This window comes from Piliocolobus tephrosceles, chromosome 10 (assembly GCF_002776525.5).
Source record: "Piliocolobus tephrosceles isolate RC106 chromosome 10, ASM277652v3, whole genome shotgun sequence".
Lineage (NCBI taxonomy): Eukaryota > Metazoa > Chordata > Mammalia > Primates > Cercopithecidae > Piliocolobus > Piliocolobus tephrosceles.
Window position 1 is genome coordinate 67,571,493 of NC_045443.1, and position 24,694 is coordinate 67,596,186.

The 24,694-nt window shown below is 35.5% G+C and overlaps 1 protein-coding gene across 1 annotated transcript in view; it reads left to right on the forward strand.

The window, feature by feature from the left end:
* Nucleotides 1–24,694, forward strand: part of CNOT2 (CCR4-NOT transcription complex subunit 2) — a 104,344-nt gene that overhangs the window by 31,849 nt on the left and 47,801 nt on the right. Inside the window, exon 2 of the mRNA XM_023226513.3 lies at nt 1,474–1,616. Within this exon, the coding sequence (XP_023082281.1) occupies nt 1,569–1,616 (48 nt within the window). The 5' untranslated portion in view covers nt 1,474–1,568. The remainder of the gene's footprint in view (nt 1–1,473; nt 1,617–24,694) is intronic.

The following is a 24,694-nucleotide window of genomic DNA, read 5'->3' on the forward strand; positions in this document are numbered from 1 at the left end:
CAAAACTTTACTCCTTTGTTGTTTTTGAAAGAGACATATTTAATTTCAAAGGTACTTATAAATTTGGTAATCAGCATTTACAATTTTGTCATGCAGCCTGACATCTTCAAGTATTTCAGCTAAATGTACACTGTAAGATAGTCAGACTTAAGTAAAAATACACCTCCCACTACTTTTGTGATCAAACATAAACGAGGAGCCAGAAGATAGGTTTTTGTCACCTGGGTTCTTTTTAAAACTTAAATTTAGTAATATTCATTTTTTATGATTTTAAAAAAACATTTTTTTAAATTTAAACTTTTTTTAAAAAAAATGTTCTGTCCCTATAGATTGCTTTTTAGAGGTGCTCCATGTATATATGTACATGCGTGTTTGTTGGTTTTAATAATACTGATTCATTCTACTTGTAAATTATAGATTAGATGTTACCTCCTCACAAAATATGTTTGTTGATATTAAATAATTGCTCTGAATTTGAATATAATCTTTAGTGGCGAGCAAGATTATTAGTTCAGTAGCTATACATACTACTTCCTTAGGGAGAATGTTTAACCAAACTTAGCTAAGATATTTCTGTCTTGAAAATGCATATTTACAAATTGTTTGTATTTCCATCTTTGAACATTTAAACTCTCATTTTCAATATTCATTTTAAAGATAGCATTTCTTGTGGCTGTCACCTCAGCTTCAGTGATTTTTTTTTTTTTTTTTTTTTTGGTGGGAGGTGGTACCTCGAGTGCAAGTCATTTTGAACTTATTTATATCTCTGCAGTTTAAGAAATTAGCCCTATCATTTTTTTGCCCAGTGTAAAAAAAGCGAATTCCCTATTGGAGTGTGTGTGAAATTGGATGACTGAAAGACAAAAGCATCAATGGAAGTTGACATTTTTTGCTCTTCTTTTTGGACTAAAGCTTAATAGAATATTGAGTTAGGTTTGTATCTCTTAATCATGTTAAGAATATATGTTGCATTCCCGTTTTGTTGTATGGGAATAAACCTACACAGAATGAATCAGTAGCTGTGTGAGTAACTTATATATTCTATCTATCACCATATATATAATCATTTGGAGGGGAAGGATTTGTAGTTAAATGATTGAATATGAATTGTATGTTTTTGAGATATCTGGAGAAGATACATGTAAAAGAAAAAAATATCAGTTGTGGGAGGGGTAAACTTTTTGTCCGTTTCATTTTTTATTCACTGTAAATTTCTCCCTTGTGTATGATGTCTGGCAGACAGTCTTAATTGAAGAAAGTAGAAGTGGGTAGGAAGAATATTTCATATTTAATAATTTCTGTTGCAAATAAAGTATGCTAGTCTAGCCCACGAAAATGATTACGAGGAAGACTGGTTGGAGTATAGAACAATTACTTTTTTTTGTTTTCTGTGCATCATATTGAATATTTTTGCTACTGTTGATATATTTATGTGTTAGTAATTTTGACGGCTTTTGGATAATTCCACTCTAGAGGGAGAAGTGGTGGGCGGTCCTTCCTGTGACACGACCCTTGAGTGACAGTTCTATTTGATTGCCTCCGGTACTGTGAGGAAAGGACACGACTCTATGGTGAGGACTGATGGACATACATTATCTGAGAAAAGAAACTACCAGGTAAGACCAGTCTTTTTTCTTTTTTCTCTATTGGTCTTATAGCTATATTGAAACTGTTTAAGTTTGTTATATGTAATTGGGACCAGCAAATTCTATACACCTCAATTTGAAAATTTGGGTTTATAATTTTAAATTAAGTACTGGATTTGATAGTTGAAACAGTTGGGAACACTTTTCAAAATAAAACATATTCATAATGTATATTCTTTTAGTGTCAAATCAGGTTTTCTGAGATGTTTGTCAAAACTTAGATTATATGATATACACGTTATGACTTCATGACTGGATTCAAAGCTAGTAAAAATGAAAGTGTTGATTGCTTTTATGTATATTATTCCTGGAAGACTAAACCCTAAGTCTTGTGCTATATTTTGGATAACAAAGTATATGTCACAGAAATGTAGACAGAAGTGAGTATAGAAGAAATAGAAATGAGAAACCCAGGGTGCTCAGAGACCCAAATTCTATTGAATTTGTTATTAGTTTGCTGTCCTTAAAATGTAGATTCTTGTTTTCTCATTTAATAAGGTGGTTAATCATATCCATTCCTTGAGTGTGTAGGAAGGCTGAAAGAAAAGTGGAAATGTAATGTTGCTATTTCTGAACTTTGAAAAGAAGGTGAATTTTAAAGATTGTGCTATTAAACAGTGATTTAAAGAAAACCAACATATTTGAATTTAGTTTTTTAAAGGAAATATCCTTTATTCATTTGATAGTGATCTGTTATCACATTTATTTAGTTATCCGGAATACAGAATACTTTAAAGCTTGAGTACAAATAAACTTTTAGGCTTCCTGCACAGATATGTGTCAAACCTCCCGACCTCCCACACTTCCTTTCACTCATCAGTTCATTCCCTCTAGGTTGTGAAGGCAACTAGTGTGATAGCAGCAGCTTTGGTTAACCGTTTATCTGCTAACCATTTATTTTAGCCCAGCTAATCTTTTCTTCCCTCAAATTGTAAAAGTGAGCAGTGGAGCAAATTGTAAATTAGTCTTTTTGGTGTGTAGTATAACAAAGAGCCTTTGACTATAAGATCTGGGTTCTGGTTTAGGCCCTGTTCCTAATTAAAAATAATGTCATATTTAACCTTTCTAGAATTTTTTCTAACTTGATGTCTAAAGTTTCTTGCCAGATCTTTATGATTTTAATAAGCCAGAGAAAACTGAGGCTGTGCTGAATCAGTTTTCTCTGTAAGCTTTCTTCTGAGTTGTCCTCATAGACTTGACCAACATAGCCTTTGCTAATTATTTGTACTCAGGTGTAGCTCCTGCTCCCCAACCACTTCCAATTACCTTGACTCATAAGATTTTAATTGGTCACACTTCTTGGACTTCTGCGTCTTTTGGTAGGTTCTGCCAAATTATTTTAAGAATTTTGTGATTCTGAATTATGTAGCTTTTCAGTGCTCATAATCCAGTTTGTAAAGTGTAAATGTAGAATTTTTATGTAATTACACACTATAGTTGATTTGTCTCATGGAACCATATTAATATAGAATTCCAAAATTTATAGTTAAGAAAGAAAACAGAATTAGGTTTTACATATGAAGACATCTGCTTATTCTTGCTCATTCTACACTAAAAATACTCCATTGTTCCAGTCACATTATTTACAAATAATCCAGGTTTTTGAGCATACCTGGGAAACACATTTTTGGTTGTGGTTTTGCTGCCTCAAAATGTCCCTTTTCTCTCTTTATTTATTGATACGTAGTTGTACATATTTATGAGGTACGTGTGGTGGTTTGTCACATGTTTAGAATGTGTATAAGAATGTATGGGAAATTCAAAGGAATGTTCATCACTAACGTAACATTTATATTTGTACTGGTAGTGTAAGAATTTTTATATTCTTAATATATTCATCATAATACCTAACAGGAAATTCTGTTTCTATACATGTGCTTTTCAGAGTAGGGTTCAAAAATAAAATAATTTTATAACCCAGCTTTAAACAACTGTTTCCAAGGATACTTCAATATGCATTTAACATCACTAAGTAAAAACAAAAGAGAAAAGGGACATAGAGGGATAAATTCTAATGTTCCATAGCAGAGTAGGGTGACTATAATTAACAAGGTATTGTATATTTCAAAATAGCTAGAAGAGAGAACTTAAATCTTCCAAATTGATGAAAATGATTTTGGATTTTTAAAAATTCTATTTTGGAGGAAATTTATTTATTTTTCAAGGATAAAGTAGAATTTTTTTTGTGTGTATGTTTATAACCATTTTCATTTATCTTTGAGGGCTTTTGCTTTTGAGAGACACTTTGTATTTATTCGAACATTCTGATAATAGGCTAATACTCCAGAGTTTAACAAGAAATTTTGTAACGTTTCTCCAGGTCTCATTTCCTTACAGACCTGATTAAAGCCTTAGGAATTTAGTGTAGGAAAGTGCATTCCCTCGGCTATGTGCTAAAGATAGTGACTTTTAAATGGGCATGGTTTGAAGTATTGATTTTTATGATGGTATCTACTTTGTGTGTTTCCTTTCTTACTATAAATTTAAGCCCAGTTAGGTATTCGGAGTTTGAATACATTAGTTGAAGTTTATTTGCAGAGATAGACTTGCCGTATTAGTTCAGATAAAACTATTTATTTATATGGCTCACGGTTCATTTTTGGATTGTCAAGGTTTTTCCAAGGAAATACACCTTCAGTTTTTGTAAGCATTTTCTTATCTTCCTCTAATTTAGACTAACTTACCCTAACTATGAGCATGCGCATGCACAAATATAAACCATCTTAATTACCAATTTGACTAATCAATGGCTTTCCATTTTTTTGTTTTTTTTGGGGGGGCGGGAGTGGGGTTTGTTGTTGTTTTGAGATGGACTCTCACTCTGTCGTCCAGGCTGGAGTGCAGTGGTGCACTCACTGCAACCTCCACCTCCTGGGTTCAAGCGATTCTCCTGCCTCAGCCTCCTGAGTAGCTGGATTACAGGTGCGTGCCACCATGCCCAGCTACTTTTTGTATTTTTAGTAGAGATGGAGTTTCACCATGTTGGTCAGGCTGGCCTCGAACTCCTGACCTCGTAATCTGTCCGCCTCGGCCTCTGAAAGTGCTGGGATTACAGGTGTGAGCCACCATGCCCGACCCTGCTTTCCCTTTGTTATATAGCATATTCAAGCTTCTAAACATTACATTTAGACTTCCCACATTCTGGCCTTCTTAACATACATTTACCTTTCCAGTATCTGTCTTGTTACTCTTTGTAGTAGATTTTCCCATTTAGTAATACAACACTGCTTTTAATCTCCCTGCCGTGCAGTTTTAAATCCACAAGGGTTTACTTATATTGGTTATTTTCATGTAATGCCTCACCTTTGTTCACATGATTCAAGAATTAAGTGTCAGTTTTTCCAGACGTCACCCTATGGTAGACTCAGTGTTCCTTTCCCTTTCTTTCATAGCCTTTAACATACTTCTAGTTTAGAGTTTACCATAATACATTGTAGTTGTGGTTATTTGTCCTTGTCTTCCTGTAGACTTGTGCAGTCCAGTGCCATAGGCACTAGTCACAAGTAGCTATTTAAATTTAAACTCATTTAAATTAAATAAACTTGAAAGTTCATTGGTCACATTAACCACATTTCAAATGCTCAGTGGCTACATGCTGCTAATGGCTACTGTATTGAACAGTGCAGGTACAGAACATTTCCATCATTGCAGAAAATCGAATTAGATAATACTGCTGTATCTAATAAGCTTCTTGAAAACTGGGACCGAATCTATATTTTGGTACTGCCAGTACCTAGCTTGGTGCCTGGTATGTAGATAGGTGTTCAGTGCATGTTGTTCCAATAAAATTAAACAAAACAGTGAAAGAAGGGAAAGGAAGAAATGTAAAGTATACTGGGTAACATACCAGTGTAAGAGGTATGGGAAAATAGAGGTATTTTCAAGATATCTAGATGTTACTTTGAGTGGAACTTTTCAATATGAGGTCATTGGTCACATCATATGCTAGCTCATTCAATGCATTATCTACAAACTGGGTCTAATGCATCCTAGTCCATACATTTCTGAAGAATGATTCATAACCTAAAACACTGTATTTTTGTGGAATATAGTATGTCAGAGAACTGTAACAATGATTGTATTGCCATTTTCTTCCCCAGTATTAAATACCTTACTTCCTTTTTATTAACTTTAAAAATAACAGATGCCCATTACCAAAACATTGAAGAAAAATACGAAATATAAAATAACAATGAGGAAGTTTGCCTTGACAGCTTTACTCTTAAGAGTTTGTTGTGTACCTTTTCAGATCTTTACTAGTGACTATATAGTGTAGCTGTGATTCATCGTCTTTGTCTTTAACAAATGTGTATTTTTCTGCATTGTACTTAATGGAGCTGTTTCCGTTTCCCATTCTTTCCTCTGCCCTCTTCCCCAGAAGTAATCAGCAGTTTTAATTTTGTGTTTCATTCTTTATATTTTTATAACTTTATTACATGTATGTGTTTCAGTATATTGAAGTACATCTTTTTTATGTATCGTGTGGCAATTTTTTGGAAAGTGGTGCCCCGTATTTTATTATTTTGAGTAGGAAAAATCATAATGAATTTTCAGCCCACTCAAGACCCTAAACAATTTCCTAGATATAGCTAAAGTACTCAACACCTACTTGACAATTCACCAAGGGTTTCTCCATAATACAGAGTATTTAAAATGCAAGCTACTTAATATAAACAGAAACGAATGAATCACTAAGTATATTTCCATTTAGTATGTGCTGTATTCAGATCATAATTTTTCTTTTATACTGCAATAAAAATGTAATTGTAAATAAACAATTAAATGTATTTCCTTTATTTTATTGTAAGTGGCACATTATTGAACATTTTTTTTCTCTCTGAAGTTCAGGATGCATGTTACAGCTTATGGTGACTTCGAGTCATACTTGTGACAAACAGTACCAGCACCAAAGCATCTTAGAATCTATGATATATAGTATATTAGAGATATATAATGAATATAAAGAACACTTAATGAAATAAAATCATAGCTGAGTGTAGTGCTGTGCACCTGTAGTCTTAGCTGCTGGAGAGGGTGATGTGGAAGAATAGCTTGAGCCCCAGAGTTTGAGGCTACAGTGAGCTATCATCACATCACTGCACTCCAGCCTGTGTGACAGAGCAAGACCCTCTCAGTCAGTTGGTCGATCGATCAGTCGATTGATGGATTGATAGATGGATAGAATTTTATTAAATTAATACTTAATTGAAAATTTGTCAGATCTGGTGCCCAGAGAAGAAAAATTGAGTTTTTAGTTATTACTGCGGCTTGGTGTTAGGTGAAGATGAATAAGAGCAACCTAATGACAGAATGATTTTTAAAAAAGGAGAAAAGCCTGAATCCACTGAATTGGTTGTTTTCTTTTCTTTGCTCTTGAAAGTCTTGCAACCAGATGACTGTGACATGTTATCACTAGCCAGAGAAAGGGGTAGAAAAAACTCACATGGATGACTTTTTATGTGCCCTTTACTTGCATTTGTACAGCTGCTTAAGATGAAGTTGCTCTTACAATTAAATTTTTGATTGTGAAAGCTCTGTTCATGTCATGATCACATGATTAGCAACAGAAGTCACTTTGACTCTGTGATGTACAAAAATTTTTTTTTTTTTTGAGAAAGAGTTTCTCTCTTGTTGCTCAGGCTGGAGTGCAATGGCGTGATCACTTGAGTGCTCACCGCAACCTCCGCCTCCCGGGTTCAAGTGATTCTCCTGCCTCAGCCTCCTGAGTAACTGGGATTACAGGCATGTGCCACCACGCCCGGCTAATATTGCATTTTTTTTTTTTTTTTTTAGTAGAGACAGGGTTTCTCCATGTTGGTCAGGCTGGTCTTGAACTCCTGACCTCAGGCGATCCATCTGCCTCGGCCTCCCAATTTGCTGGGATTACAGGTGTGAGCCACTGCACCCAACTTTTTTTTTTTTTTTTTTTGGAGACAGGGTCTCTGTCACCCAGGCTGGAGTGCAGTGGCACTGTCTCCACTCACTGCAGCCTCTGCCACCTGAGTTCAAGCAATTTTCATGCCTCAGCCTCCCAAGTAGTTAGAACTACCTACACGTACCACCACATCCGACTAATTTTTGTATTTTCAGTAGATACAGGATTTCACTATGTTGCCGACACTAGTCTCGAACTCCTGACCTCAGGTGATCTGCCTGTCTTGGCCTTCCCAAAGTGTTGGGATTATAGACATGAGCCACTGTACTGGCCTAATTTAAATTTTTTAATTTGACCTTTTTTTTTTCTGGTGTTCATGGCTTCTCTTTGTCCTCTTTCTCAGGCCAACCAGTAATGTCAAATCAAGTTAAATGAATTCCCAAGTTCCTCAGTGGTTGGCTCATTGCTGTGTGATGCTAAGTGTTAACCCTTCTTTGAATGCATTATTCGTTCTGATACTTTTTTTATTATCATCTGAAATCATCAAATAAGGTAACATTTGTTTTCCAAAACGTAAGTTTCACCAAGACACCTGGTTTATGGCACTCTTAGTGAATTGGTAAATTTTTCATAGTGCCCTTGGGCCAAAAGAAACTCTGCTAAGTAAGTAATTAGGTCCAACTTATATTCACATGATTATCTGATAGATACTGCTGTATTTCCTAAGAAGATATAAAATATCTAGTAGCACCCCTGTGTGTTCACTCTGGTGTTCCTTTTGGCAATGTATGCCCTAGACTTTGTATATGAAATATGAAGTGTTCTCTTTCAAAAAAATACATTTAAGTGGTTTGCCTTTATCATGAATATGAAATTATGAAATGTGTACTCATTAAACCAAAAGTTAAGACATTAATGCAGATATTTCTGTGAATCAGAGAAAATACAGAAGCAAACAAAGTTATCTTCTAAGACGTAATTCTTAGGTCTTGCGTGGAGTCTAGGATGATAGCGTTGGTGGTGGCAGGTTTAGTTTTTTTTTTTTTTTTAATCTATTTTCTGAATTTCCACATAAAAATAGAACCAACTAGACAGCAAAACTAAAACTCATGAAAACATTTATAGCAAAACTTGTTGACTAAGTGTCCCCATGAACCCCAATACAAGCAGGTGAGAACTAAGAAAAAGACCTACAGTTACCAGTTTTTATGCATAAAAAAGAGAGACATTGGGATGTCTGATGGACCTGAAAATGGAAGCACCCAAAGTAGTCAACAAGTATTCACTGGTAAATACGATTAGCCAGTTTGAAATTGGGAGAGATTTTGTCAGCTTCATAAGGTGAGTGTGAGGGACCCATGGTAAGGCTAGTAATTGGAACAGCTTAGCTCTTTGACCTCCTGAGAATGACCCACCAGTGTGTCCTTCTAGGATGCCACCGAGGAGAGGAATTAAAATTGTGTGGGAAGGGGACAACAGAGACATTGGAAAGAGAAGGTCCAGACAAAAATGGGAGAGGAGAACAGAACCAGGAAATCTCAGTAAATAAGTGATCGTATTTTCAAACACTATGTGAAAATAACAGAAGAGAGAACTTTATGAAGTTAGAGAAGTTTATCTGAACAAAGCAGTATTCTAAAAATTCAGAAAGATTCAATTCCTAAGAGGTCTTCTAGAAATATGTTTGGGAGTGTTTATACCAATTTTGAACCCCTCAGTACTCATATTCATCTGACATTTGATAATTTCAGAATTAAAATTTTTTCCATCTGTTGAGGTTGTGTTTGAGATATATTGAGATAGTCTTCATAGTCTTTTAAAAAAGATTTTTTGTTTTGTCTTCCATATTCAGTCTACCTGAAATTGATTTTTGTACATGGTGTTAGGAGTACAGTTTCCTTTCCCCTGCACCTAAATTATCATATTAGCATTGTGTACCAGTTTGTTCTACCCTCCTTAACTATTCAGCAGTGCTAGCTCTTTTGTAAATCAAGTTTCCCTTTGTATGCGTGGATTTCTTATGTTTCTGTTACCTTAATGTGTTTGTCTGTGCCTGTACCAATATCATGTTTTCTTAAATACTGAAGCTTTGTGTTAAATCTTCGTGTCTGTCTGTCTATCCTTTTCTTCATAAGAGTCTTGACTTGGTCTTTTACTCTATGACAAATTTAAAATGTTCATGAAAATGCTCCCCTCCAACAACAAAAAGAAGTATTGAGTTTGTAAGTGGAATTGCATTGACTTTAGTTTTCTTTGCGGAAGAATCGATAAGTAGATGATATTCTTCCTAACCTGGAATTTATATATTGAGTTCTTTCGTATTTTCTCTCAAAGTTTTATATTTTTTTCATAAGGGACTTAGAAATCTTTAGTCTGATTTATGACAACTTTTGTTGCTTTTCTTGGTTGTAAATTTAAAAAATGTTTTTAGTTATAGGTGTTACTGAAATATAGTTGACTTTTAAAATTGATTTTTGTATCTATCAATGTTGCTAAACGTTTTAATTTTTATAATTTATGTGTAGGCTTTGAGGGGGTTCATGTAAGTAAACACATCATTAGGAAATGACAGTTTTGAAATTGTCACTGGTTTTGAAGTTGTCATCATTAAATAATGTTTGATACAGGATTTTTTAAATAGATATACTTTGTCAGGGTAAAGAAATTGTTCATGATGCTACCTTATATATTTTTGCCTCTATAGCATCTTTTTTCTTCTTAAGGTTGTTTACCATGTGCCTTTTCCCCTTATTTGGTCAGACTTGCTAGTGATTTGTCAGTTTTACTAGGAGTCAAATTTTAGCCTTTTTTATTTCTAAAATTTAGTTTTGTTTTTTATTCATCAGTGTTCTTTAATGTTTTCCTTTCACTTCTTAGAGTTTGTTATACTGTTCTTTAATCTTATGTTTTTAATTTTCCAGATAATTAACTTACCAGATTCGTCTAGTTATCTTTTTGTTGCTGGTTTCTCATATAATTCCATTTTGGTTCAAGAACGTGGTCTGTATGATACAATTATTTGTTTATGTGTTCGAACAAAATGTATATTAACCAAATTGGCAGGTGTATTGCTTTGTTTCTCTCCATTAGATCAAGTTTGTTAATCTTACTATGTGTATCTTATGTATCAATATAATCATTTATCCCTTTGTTTAGGTCTGGATTCCAATATATCTTATTTCTTTAATTATTTTATACATTTTTGTGTTTAGCTTGTGATAAACCCAACAATTGGAATTTGTCACAGATTATGCTAATATTTTTGTTTCTGCTGGTTCTCATTGTGCTTTGTTTCCTTGTGTGTATATTAAGCTATCATTTCATGTTTCTTAGAACTCTGGGAATTCTTTGAGGACTAGGTAGAGGGGGACATTTCTCCCAAGGGAATTTTCACTTGTTTTTGCTAAGCCCCTAAGGCACTACCAATCCAGAACCAATTCCAAATAAAATATTAACTTGAGGTTGCAGTCCACATAGGTAATGTGAATTCATGCTTGTTTGTGGCTATAAATTTTCAGAGCATTCTGTCACCACTTTTTGCTTACCATAAATACCAGGAACATCAAGATTTTTGCTGTATTCTTTACTAAGGGGTTATTACAATTATGGTGTAGCTCTTTTTTTTTTTTCTTTTTTTTTTTTTGAGGTAGTGTTTCACTCTTGTCGCCCAGGCTGGAGTGCAGTGGTGCTCGGCTCATTGCAACCTGTGTCTCCCTGGTTCAAGTGATTCTCCTGCCTCGGCCTCCCGAGTAGCTGGGATTACAGGCGCCTGCCACCACATCCAGCTAATTTTTTTTGTATTTTTAGTATAGATGGGGTTTCACCACGTTGGCCAGGCTAGTCTCGAACTCCTGACCTCAGGTGATCCATCCACCTCGGCCTGGGATTACAGTGCTGGGATTACAGGCATGAGCCACTGCTCCCAGCCATGGTGTAACATTTTAAGGTACCTGATTTATAAAAAGATTTTTAAAATAGCTTCTCCTTTAGGAATATAAGTTTGTGGCTTCTCTGGAATTCTAGCTTTTACTCTTGTTTAAGGGTGCTGAATTTCCCTTCCTTCCAGGTTCAGCTGTACACTTAAAAATGTAACCTCTGTTAGTGTTTATTTTGTTCATTACTATATCCTCACCTGAGAATAATGTCTGGCATGTAGTAAGTATTGTTGATTGGATAAAGTTAGTATTTTATGGAGCAATTTTAGTTGTTATTTAGTGGAGCGTTCTGGATTCTTAGTAGTACTACCAAACAACATCTATTTTAATTATTCTTTAGATCTCAGCTGAAATCTCATTTTCTAAGGGAAACATTTTCTACTTAGACTTCTGTTATATTTTCTCATGGTTCATGGTAATTTTAGGGGTGGTGGTAATGTTATTTCTGCTTTTTATTATCATTCATAATTGAATAGGTTTGTTGACTCCTTCCCATCTTTTCCTTTCTCTTCTTACTTCTTATCCCTTTCTTCTCTCGTTTCCCTTCTTTTATTTAATTCCCTCCCTTGCCCTGCTTTCTTTATTTTCTTGCTCACTTCTCTTCCTTTTTTCTTCCCTTCTTCATAATATTTTCCTTCTGCCTAAAGGATTAAAAATTTTTTTCCTAAAGCATTTCTAGTGGTAATGAATTATTTTAGATTTTGTTTGAAAAGTCTTTATTTCAGCTTTATTTGTAAATATACTTTCACTGAGTCTGAAGTTCAAAATTGACAGGTTTTTGCTTTTAGAATTTTTTAAATGGTGCTTCATTATCTTATTTCCCATGAAAAGTCTGCTGTCATTCTTATCTTTAGTCTTTTGTATATAAGATAGCTTTTTCTCTCTGGCTAATACTAAGATTTTAAAATTTGTCACTTATTTTACACAGCTTTGTTAAGGTCTATGTTGGTATAATTTTTTCATGAGTCTTGTGCATGGGATTTGTTGAGCATCTTGAATTTGTATGTTTATATAAATTTAGGAATTTTTTTCATCCATTATTTATTTGAATATATTACCCGTCTTACTGTCCTTTGAGGACTCCAATTACGCATACATCAACTTGCCTAGAGTTGTCCCATAGCTTACTGATGCTTTGTTCATTTTTTTTTTCTTTTTTTCTCACCATGTTTTAGTTAGGATAAAATATTACTATGTTTTTAAGTTTGCTAATCTTCGGCATGCCAATTATTCTGCCTTTTTTTACATACAAAATGTAGTTGTACCTCTTTGAATATCATTGTCTACTAATTCTATTACTCATGTTTACTAGTAGAAACTATGTCTGTTTCTATTGAGTGTTGGGTTTTTTTCCCTCCTCATTACCTGTTCTCTTTTACTCTTGCTTTGTATGGCTGGTGATTTTTGCTTGGATGCTAGTCTTTGGAAACTTTATCTTGTTGAGTGCTATATCATGTTTGTATTTGTGTTAATATTCCTTAGATTTCTTGTGGTTGCAGTTAAGTTACTTATAATAGAAACCATTTGATCTTTGAGACATCCTTTTCTTTTTTTTTTTTTTTTTTTTGTTAGATCTTGTTTAATAGAACCAGAGTAGTCTTTAGGGTTAATTTTCTTCCAACTACTTGAGCAATTCTTTTCTGAATTATGTAAATTATGTTTTTCTACTCTGGCTGGTAGGAAAATAAATGATTCCCAGCCCTGTCTGGGCCGTGGGGATTGTTTTCTCTGTTTCTTTCAGGTGGCTTTTTTTTTTTTTTTTTTTTTTTAAGTTTCTGATAGTTTCCTTACATGCATGTGCTAATCAGTACTTAGCTGAAGACTCAGAGGGACCCTCTGCATGTTTTCAGAACTCTTTCTCTGTGCCACTTTCTCTCGTCTAGTGTCCCAGCCTATTCATTCTGGCTGCCTTTATTACCCAGACTGTCTTCTCCACTTCCTCAGTTCACAAAGATTGCTGGGCTCCACCAGTCTGGAATCCCTCTCCCTCACTGCAGACTGAAAACTCTTCCGGACTTATAAGCAAGGGTAGTTGTTGAGCCCTCATTGATTCTTTCTCTTGTCTCAAGGATTGTTGTCCTGCACGGCCTAATATCCTATGTCTAAAATTCATTGTTTAATATATTTTGTCCATTTTCAAGTTGTTTTAGGTGGGCTACTGCTACAACTAGTACTACCACTACTCTCTCTTGGTTGGAAGTGAAAATCTTAATGTTTCATTTTTTTAAAGTATTTTTTCTTATTAAAAATTTTTTTGTAGACACAAGGTCTCACTATATCTTAAATTTTTTATAGAGACAAGGTCTCACTATGTCAGACTTGTCTTAAATTCCTGGTGTGAAGTGATCCTCCCACCTTAGCCTCTCAAGATGCTGGGATTACAGGTGTGAGCCACTGCACCCCTATTTCATTTTTAAAAGCTGTATTTTGGTTGAGAAGATGAATGAAAACCATACCTGATAAAGAGAATAAGCTTTTATGTCAATATTCAGACAAGGCTTGCAAGCTTTCTGTTGTATAAAATACTATATAGTGTGCAATATACACAAATCTCAGGCCATTTCTCAGCACTTAAGGTCATTTAGAAAGAAATATAAAACAGTACAGGTCAGTAAATGAATTCCAGTTCTTACGTAGAATTGTCACAGTCCTGATTCAATTTAACTTAAAAGTTGAAATGTTTACCCTGAATTTCCTAATTCCCTTAAGAATCCAGGAGGCTCATAGATACAGTAGTCATTTCATTTTCTCAGCTATGAGGTAAAAATTTTACTAATTAGTGTTTCTTTAAAAAATCTGTGTTGTATAGCATAAAATAGTATATTATCTCTGTATTATTTTATCTGGATCAGTAAATTAAAGACAGTATAATAAATGTGCTAATTTTTATATGATTTTTGAAGATGTTTTCAAGGATTTTTGAAAATTTGAAGAAAACATCTTCAATTTTTGAAGATGTTTTCAAGGAAAAAGAAAACAGCCTTATTAGGGCCAAAAATGCTAAGAGCACGTGAAATTTTACACCTGTTCTTTTCTACTAAGGCACTTTTCTAAAGGCACGGTGATAAAGCTAAAACAAATGTGCTTGGTGGAGTGAAGAGCCTTTAGTTTCAGCCACTAGTCTTCACCTTCTGCCTGAATCACTTGGGTCCATTTATGTAAAGTCTTTGACACTGTGGGCATAGTTAACAGTGAAATCTTTAAAAGATTTGGTTTGCTTTGTTAAAGCATTTCTGTTAAATAGAGAAGGAAAGTAGAAAATTACCATTAAAACACCACGGTAGGCCTGGCATGGTGGCTCATGCCTGTAATTCCAGCACTTTGGGAGGCTGAGGTGGGCAGATCACAATGTCAGGAGATTGAGACTAGCTTGGCTAACATGGTGAAACCCCATCTCTACTAAAAATACAAAAAATTAGCTGGGCGTGGTGGCAGGCACCTGTAGTCCCAGCTACTCAGGAGGCTGAGGCAGGAGAATGGCATGAACCTGGGAGGCGGAGTTTGTAGTGAGCCGAGATCGTGCCACTGCACTCCAGCCTGGGCGATGAGGAAGACTCCCTCTCAAACAAACAAACAAACAAACAAACCACGGAATAGTTACTGCAAGCAATATTCATGGATAAATGCTATAATGAGTGGACAGAAATGTAAGGACAGACAGGTATTTGCATGTTCTCACAGTACTTCTCCAAAACATTTCTTATTTAAAAAGAGAAAACTAGTAGTTTACAGTGGAGAAAACTTCCAGATATACCACGTTAACCATGATCAAGGTTAACTTCACCTGTAATAAGACATATTAACATCATATGCACTCATATATTGGAATATATGCATCACATATGATACACTTGAGAAGACTACATCACCTCTGTGGTGATGTGGCTTTCAGAATGCACAACTTCAATCTAATTATGAGAAAATATCTGACAAACCCAAATTGTGGGACATTCTGCAGTGTGTGTGATATAACATCAATATTGGGAAAGATGAGAGGAAAGACTGGAATAAGTCTCGGATTGGAGAAGACTAAGGAAATGTAAAACTAAATGTAAGGAGTGGGGGGACAAAGTATTGTAATTTTAAATAGACAAGGAATTCCTTACTGAGATGACTTCATAGCTGAAGTAGGTGAATAGGAAGCCATCTGAATGTCTAGAGAAAGAGCATTCCTGGAGGATAACAAATGCAAGGGCTTAGAGACAGGAGTATATCTGATGTGTTTGAGGAATAGCAAGGAGGCCAGTATGGCAGGAGCACATGAAGAGACGGGGAGAATGCTAACAGAGGAGACTAGAGGTAACAAAGTAAGGTCATGAAAGCCTTGGAGGCCTTGGTATTGGTGCAGGAGTCCATTGTAAATGTGTTTCACCTTTGTTCCCTTTGATTTCTGATGTTCTTTTATTCTGAGCATGAAGGGGATAAAGTGTATGAGTATAAAATGTAATACCTAACATCTAGCACTGGGTGTAGTAGATGCTCACTCAGTGATTATTGAATTAGTGTACATGGCGAGATGTTTAGAAACATTTTAAAGATCATGTCTTCCCTTGCTAAAGGAATACTTTTCATTTTTAATTACTTCCTATAACAAATTAGGATTCTGATACCTCTTTATATTTTTAAAATGTAAAGGTTTTAAAATAATTCGTCACCTTCAGTAATACCTATTTATGCTATTGAATAGATGTCTTAAATAAGCTTCTATTTTTATTAGTTTTAGAGCCTATTTTTCTCTGAATAATAACTCACTTTTTATATTTTCAAAGATTCAATATTTTTGTAAAAGTGAATCAATTTCATATCTTTTTCTTTTTCCTTTCCTTTTTTTTTTTTTTTTACGAGGTGGAGTTTTGCTCTTATTGCCCAGGCTGGAGTGGAATGGTGCAATCTTAACTCACTGCACCCTCTGCCTCCTGGCGATTCTCCTGCCCCAGCCTCCCGAATAGTTGGGGTTACAGGCATGTGCCACCACGCCTGGCTAATTTTGTATTTTTAGTAGAGACAGGATTTCTCCTTGTTGGTCATGCTGGTCTCGAACTCCCGACCTCAGGTGATCTGCCCACCTCAGCCTCCCAAAGTGCTGGGGTTATAGGCATGAGCCACTGTGTCTGGCCTGGATTTCATATCTTATTTAAATCCTATATTCAGATTGTTTTGTTTTAAAATCTTAAAATTTTTTTCTTTGTTATCTCGTTTGGTTAAAGTGCCAAGTTGTTTTTTTTTTTAAATGGAGGTGTCCTTATTTGTTTTTATCAGCATGGAACAGTTAAGAAATTCACTTTTTCCCAAGGAATGTACTTATATCAGAGTTGTGTGTAGTTTTTACAAGTTCACTGGCCCACCTTTAGGAATTTTAAGTACATCTGTATAGTGCAACTTTAATTCTGCTTGTTGATGGTGTTAATGTGTATGAGAGCCTTAGATTTAATGTTGAGTACTCGAGAGAGCAAGAGAGTGTACAAGGAGTGGATAGGCACAAAGTATTTGAACACATTGTCTTACATGTTTTCATGATGGCCAGGTAAGCTCTGTTTTTGCATTTTCTGGAAAAGTGTGTAAGGTTATAATGAGCACTGCTTTTTTTTTTTTTTTTTTTTTTTTTGGTAAACTTAGTACTTGGAATTAGTCTGAAAGATGAACCTGGGTTTCAGGAATAATGAAGAGGTGAACAGGGAGTCATAATGTTGAAACTGGACATTCAGAACTGTATAGCATGATTTCCTTATTTTTCAAGAGCGGAAGAATCCCGTCGTTTATCATGTTCTGGTTGGACTCCTTTCTTACTATTTGCTGGAGTTGAACTTAAGAGCTATGGTGTAAACCCTCCTGTAATATCTCAGGGGAGCTCCTAGTGTGGGGCTGGTACCATGGCTCACCCTCCAACCTTTCCTTCTTCACTTCAGCCTCCAGCTCTGAGCTTTCCAATCCCCAGAGTAGCAAATGTTGAAAGAAGTTGCACAGATAAGTATGTGGTGGGGAAAGCCGGGGGAAAAATAGTACTGTCATCAGTATTTTGAGGGTGGATGTTGGGCCATTTTATCAATGAGTCATTTTGTTAGTTTAGAAATACAATGTTTGTTATAAATTTTTTTCTCATAAAACTCATAAATTATTTTAAAAACTAATGTAGAAGAAATAATTTTAATTCTTGTTAGGTGTGAAATAGGAAAAAACCTTAATAAACTATTAATATTATAATGCAAAGGAAGATTCTTAAATTTTTTTAAACTTTATATTCTCCACAGTTTATATAACAGGTCCAGAAAACCCATGTTCAAAAAAGAAGCTAAAAAAAAAGTTGGGCAAGGCGTAAGTCCATAGGCTATAATTTTGCCATATGTAACTTGGTCTCAGAAGGAGGCAAGTTTTGGTTTTCTTCTACTAGCTTTAGATGTGCTATTTTTTCCCGAGGTATTAGGCAGGTAGCTATGTTTTTAATCTACAGAAATACAAACTTCAAACATCTTTTTCCTTGAAGTCTTGACAGGAGGACTGGAACATTTCTACCAATCTCTAGGTTTGAAGTTAACAAAAATAAGTATAGATACCCGTACATAATTCAGCAAATATTTGTTGAACGAATGAATAAACTCGTCACATCCTGTGTCCTCTGTGTGTATGAGAGAGGGGGAGGGGGGAGGGGGGAGAGGGAGAGAGAGAGAGAGAGAAGGGAGAGAGGAGAGAGGAGAGAGATCAACACTCCTGGCATTTTCTCCTTTTCTGCCTTGCACTGGAAATCATGATCTAAACATTACAGATTTAATTTTGTAGGGATGTAGCTCTGGGTCTTCACTACTATACTTTTGAGCTGCTTAGAAAGCTTTCAAAACTTGTTTCTTTCGTTCTCTTACATCTATCCCATATAATTCATGTTCATGTGATTTATAGATTTTTGCACATACAAGACATTCACATTAAACCCAAGAAAAACGGACTTTTAAGATGGCCTATGGTTGCTAAATTTCTTGAGAGAAAGTTATGTGAGGGTTAAAAGAGATTGGGGTACTAGTGTATTTGGTATTTCAGGTCTCAAAACAAGTCTTCAAAATACAGACTTCTCAGCAATTTGTCTCCCTTTTTTTCTTGAGTTTTTTTAGATAACTGGAAGCTCTATACAAACACATCTCCCTCAGCAAAGTACATCCCGTTTTTTTCTCAATATATATTCATATTCCCTTCCTTCCTCCCTCTTTATCAGACCCATCTTTGCCTACCCTCTTTTAAGGATTTAAAATATTCTCAGAAGATTTTCCTTCTTTATGCATAGAGGATTTGTTTTGTATTCTAAATGTAGAAATTTTCTACTGTTATATGTCATTCAATTTGTATTTTATAGTTTTACATCCTAATATTTAAAGATAAAGTACTACTTTAATTTCAGGCTCTATTGTGTGAGTTCTCAACTCTTTTTTTTTTTTTCTGAGATGGAGTCTTGCTCTGTCACCCAGGCTGGAGTGCAGTGGCGCGATCTCCGCTCACTGCAAGCTCCGCCACCTCCTGGTTTAACGCCATTCTCCTGCCTCAGCCTCCATAAAAGCTGAGACTACAGGCGCCTGCCACCACGCCTGGCTAATTTTTTTGTATTTTCAGTAGAGACGGGGTTTCACCGTGTTCGCCAGGATGGTCTCAATCTCCTGACCTCGTGATCCGCCCGCCTCGACCTCCCAAAGTGCTGGGATTACAGGTGTGAGCCACCGCGCCTGGCGGAGTTCTCAACTTTTAACTTCTTCTTGCTCATAAGCGGTACCAATTATATTTAGTTTTTTAGTTTAGTGTATGTGTACTTTTTTCCTGTGGATTAGCACTTTTTGAATAATTAGAATTTTGGTTTTAGGATGATACACTTTGCTTTTAAAGCTTATATCAAGGTGATTGTTCAAGTGTGAATCTATATAAAGCATATTGGTGCAGCACATTTTAAGATTCTAGAAAACCACAAAATCAGTTTATTCATGTTGAAACATACAGAACTTACTCTCTCTAGATCAGAGTCAAACTTGTGGAGGCATTTGTAGCATTTTGGTAACACTCCCTAGAGAATTTGCAGACTTTGGGATTGCATATTAAGGGATAACGTACATGGCTTTTCGGATTATTTTCTGTATAACGTACATGGCTTTTCGGATTATTTTCTGAATAATCAGCTTCAGACACCAGATTCTAGTTTTCGGATTGGGAAAGAGTGATGTGTTTTTTCACCCTCCCCTCTCCCCACCAACACACACACACACCCTCCCCATCTTTCAGATATAGGCCATCTTGTTTTATTGGATGAGCCCCCCAAAAATATACAGAAATAATGCTAAATATTTCTGTAAACCTTGGAAAGGACTCTGCCAGGATATTTATCTACTCTCCAAAATAATTGTTGTGGAAATGTTTGTATAGGTCCATAGTTTTCTACTAAAGCTTGTTTCCAACCAGTCATAGATTTTTGTGTGTGTATCTACATGTTAACTATCTTTGGTATTCATTAAGGCCTTTATTGCTTCTTTATGGTCATTCTGCATTGGTTAAAAATATGAAATGAGTTGCTCTTATTTGTTTCCATACTATTGATTTGATGATTTGCAATTCTAGACTTTAAAATTTATCTGAATCTTCGCTTTTCTTCGATCCATCCTAAGCAAATTCATGAACTTTTCATTATGCATATATCATATTAAAAATATGAAACCACAGTATTCTAGAACTAGGAGGACTTGAATTTGTTTCTCACGTGAAGAGAGAGGTTTTATTTGTTTTGTTTTGTTTTAGTTAAGATTTCCAGGTATTAATGTCTTTGTTCTTTAAGAAGCTAGAATTTTTTTGTGCAGTGTAGGTGCCTTTCTGTCCTTTATTTAAGCACTCCCCTTTTTAAAATTCTTTTTCAAGAATTAAATAAAATTAGAATTATTTATAGTAGTTATGAAGCAGGATAAGCAGTTTAAAATCCTATCGGGAAAAATACTACTAAAACAAAAATATCTTTCTTAACAAATATTTCCAGGTTGTAACAATATAATATTTGATATAGGAATATTCTACTTCCATAGAGTTTGGGCAGTCTGTGAGATTTTTACCTATCATGTTTTCCCTCTAAAGGGCAATTATAAAAACACCAGATTGTCTTCAGGTATTAGGACTCCTCATGATTGGTTTCAGATGTTAATTGGCTACACCTTGATAAAAGGCAGCTGAGTGTTAATGGCAGTTAGCTGTGATTTTCTATTAAGTTTCTGCCTATTTTATAGACAAGAAGTTGTGCATATTTGTATATTAAGTATTTGTTGATACTGAATATGGAATTCAGAGAGAAAGAAAGAAGGCAAATCCTAAATTACTCAGATCTCCATTAGGAAAACAGTGCCTGAGAAAGGAACACTTTTTCCCCGTTCTTAGGTACTGTATATCTTGCAGTTAGCACTCTTCATCTTGTATAATGCAAAACGAGTACAAACTCTGCAGCTGGGAGTGAAAATGTGGTACTCAGTATGAAGCAGTGAATGAGACAATTGATTTTACCATGTGACACCTGTATCAACATGTTAGCAGTAAAACTCCTCCCTACATTAGAGAATCGACAATAAAAAGTTACTACTAGGGAATTGTTTTTTTGTTTTAACACAATTTCTAGATATGTCCTCTATATATAATGCTATAATGTCTACATTAGACCTTTTATAATGAAATTAAGAGTTTGGTTATAATTATCCTAATTCCTTGAAGGGTTAAATTATGTTCACTATACTTAAGTACCTAAAAATGCTAGTTCTTTGGGAACATAGAAACCGGGTATATATAACTTTTAATAGTTATTTCTGCTTATCTGAAGCCCTCCTTGGATTTTTATTTGAGACGTGGTCTCACTCTGTCACCCAGGCGGAGTGCAGTGGCATCATCTTGGCTCATTGCAACCTCCACCTCCCGGGTTCAATTGATTCTCCTGCCTTGGCCTCTAAGTAGCTGGGACTACAGGTGTGCACCACCACTCCCAGCTAATTTTTATATTTTTAGTAGAGATGGGGTTTTGCCATGTTGGCCAGGCTGGTCTTGAATTCCTGACCTCAGGTGATCCACCCACCTCAACCTCCCAAAGTGTTGGGATTACAGGCATGAGCCACTGTGCCTGGCAGATAATAATTTTTAATTGGTATAATAGTATTTCTTTTAAGTGTAACTTCATTCTCAAATTAATGCAACTTTCTGTAAAACACATGTGATTAGTCTTGTAGAGACTGGCTTTTGTCTCACATGTCTATAGTCAGTCATAATCAGTCCATTCTTGTTCTCGTGCTACAGTGATCTTTTTGACACACATAAATATTCGAATTGCGGTATACCCTACTTACCATTGTTCACAGCATAAGGACCTCCCTCCTCCAACCAGCTTTTTATTTGCTCCTTACCTTTTTTCCCTTTACAGATTCAAGAACAAAACACACATTAAACTATTAATTGTATGTTTGAGAGTCAGTGTACTATCATGGTTAAAAAGGGGTACTCTAGCAAATTGGTCTGGGTTCAAAACCCATCTCTGCGTTTATCAGATATATAACCATAGGAAGATAACCTAACTTCTCTGGTCCTTAGCTACAAAATAGGGATAGTTAATTTTTCTTACTTTATAGCATTTTCTTGATAATTACATAAAAAAATAAAATTTAAAGCACTTAAAATATTGCCTGGTGCAATAATTTATTATTTTATAGTTGTAGTTATGATAAAGTGTTTTCAGTGACTGTATAAAACAAGAGTCCTAACTTAGTGTGAAAATTTCAAAGAATGGGAGAAAGGGCATTTTAAGTAGCCGTATCAGCATATGCAAAGACCGTGACATGGAAACTACCTTGTGTTCTGAGTAACTGAAGGTATGGCAAGGGTTTGGTGGTGTCAGGGGACTTAGGAGAGAAGTCAGAGGTTGCAAACGTCTTATAAGCCTTGTTGATTTGGGAGTGCTGTTAAGGAATTTTTATCAGCAAATCCATGAAGATAAGAAATTTTTACTTTAAAAAATCACTTTGATATGGGAGAGTAGAATTGAGGGGAAGAAGAATAGATTAATAAAGACCTGTTTGGAGGCTATTGGAGTGGCTTGTTCTAGTGTATTAGTCTATTCTCACGCTGCTAATATAGACGTACCCGAGACTGGCTAATTTATAAAGGAAAGAGTTTTAATTGACTCACATGGCTGGGGAGGTCTCACAATTGTGGCAGAAGGCAAATGAGGAGCAGTCACATCTTACATGGCGACAGGCAAGAGTGAACGTGTGCAGGGGAACCCTCCTGTATAAAACCATCAGATCTTATGAGACTTACTATCATGAGAACAGCACAGGAAAAACCTACCTTTGTGATTCAGTCACCTCCCACGGGGTTCCTCCCACGACACATGGGGATTATTACAGTTCAAGGTGGTATTTGGGTTCGGACACAGAGCCAAACCATATCAGCTAGGAAATGACAGTAGAGATGAAAAGATACTGATGATATAAATAATTTCAATAAATATGTAGGATTGGTTTGATCAACTTGTATTTTAATTGTTGAAGATCACAAAGGTTACAGACAGCATTTTTCAGAGTTAAAGTGACCTTTTTCAGAGATTACCATGAACAGTAACAACTGTGAATAGCGAAAATTAAGCTGAAGCATAAGATTTGTGTTGGGTTCTAAGATAACTAGTGCTGCAAAGTCATGTTGAGGTGATGATCTCAGGGATTTTGAGCTGTATCCTCTATGTAGCTTCAGGCCTTGCCTCTTACTTCATCGGTTCCCTAATTGCCATTCATCCTACCTGTATCAGGGACCACTTTACCATCTTCTCTAAAGTTCTTGGTCAGATTATCTGAAGTTTTTTTTTTTTTTTTTTGGTGAATTTCTATGATTATTCTGATTTACCACATTTGGCTTTGAAATACTGGTTTAAATGTTGAGAATGTCATGCCTTAGGAATTCATAGCTAGTCTAAACTAAATAATGGAGGAAGAATATACTGGGAAAATCCACCCAACTTAAGTGCCTCCATTACATCTTCCAGTTTAATTCTTTCTCTGTTACTTTTTGAGGCCAGTTCTTTCTGGGGATTCGGTTTGGTACAGAGGATTAGCTTATTTATCTCTATTTTTTATTTTATGTTAAATGCGGAATCTCGCAGTGTCAGCCAGGCTAGAGTACAGTGGCACAATGATCTTGGTTCACTGCAGCCTCTACCTCCACCTCCTGGGTTCAAGCAATTCTCCCACCTCAGCTTCCTGAGTAGCTGGGATTACAGGTGCATGCCACCATGCCTGGCTAATTTTTTTGTATTTTTAGTAGAGACAGGGTTTCACAATGTTGACCAGACTGGTCTTGAACTCCTGACCTCAAGTGAACCGCCTGCCTTGGCCTCCCAAAGTGCTGGGATTACAGGCACGAACCACCATTCCTGACCTCTGGTACTTTTTAGAATATGGTGCTTAGTTCTTATGAAATCAAAGGAAAGATTAAATGTCTTGATTAAACATTTTAGATCTGTGTTCAAAAAACGTTTAAGGAACGTTGATTTTGCTACATGCATATATTCTTTCTTGGTAAAATCTCGATTTGTCCTGCTTCTTGTACTTAGAAAGTCTGGTGTGAGTGTCAGGTAAAAAGGTGGTCACTTAACAAAGTAGATACAAACACTTGTTTGCTTGACTAAAGCTGACAAATTGTACACACCAAAGATTCTAATGCTGTGTATCTAATATATGATGAAGTGTGATTAAATTTTAAACTATAGCCGTATGTCAGTTAACAACGGGAGTACATTCTGAGAAATGCGTCAGGCAATTTTGCGAATGTGGACCATACTTACACAAACCTGGGTGATATAACTTCTTGCTCTTAGGCTGTAAACCTGTACAGCATATTACTACTATACGCATTCTGTAGGCAGTTGTAACACATTGGTATTTGTGTATCTAAACATACCTAAACACAGAAAGGACACAGTGAAATTAAGATAGAAAACATTTTTTAAAAAAGGTTACACCTATATAGGGCACTTATCATAAATGGAGCTTGCAGAACTGAAAGTTGTTCTGGGTAATTCAGTAAGTGGTGTGTGAATGTGAAGGCTTAGGACATTACAGTATACTACTGTGGACATTGGAAACACTGACACTTAAGCTACACTAAATTTATTTTAAAATTTTCATTCCTGAATAATGAATTAACCTTAGCTTACTGTAACTTTTTTATTTAATCTTTTGGACTCTTAGCACTTGACTTAA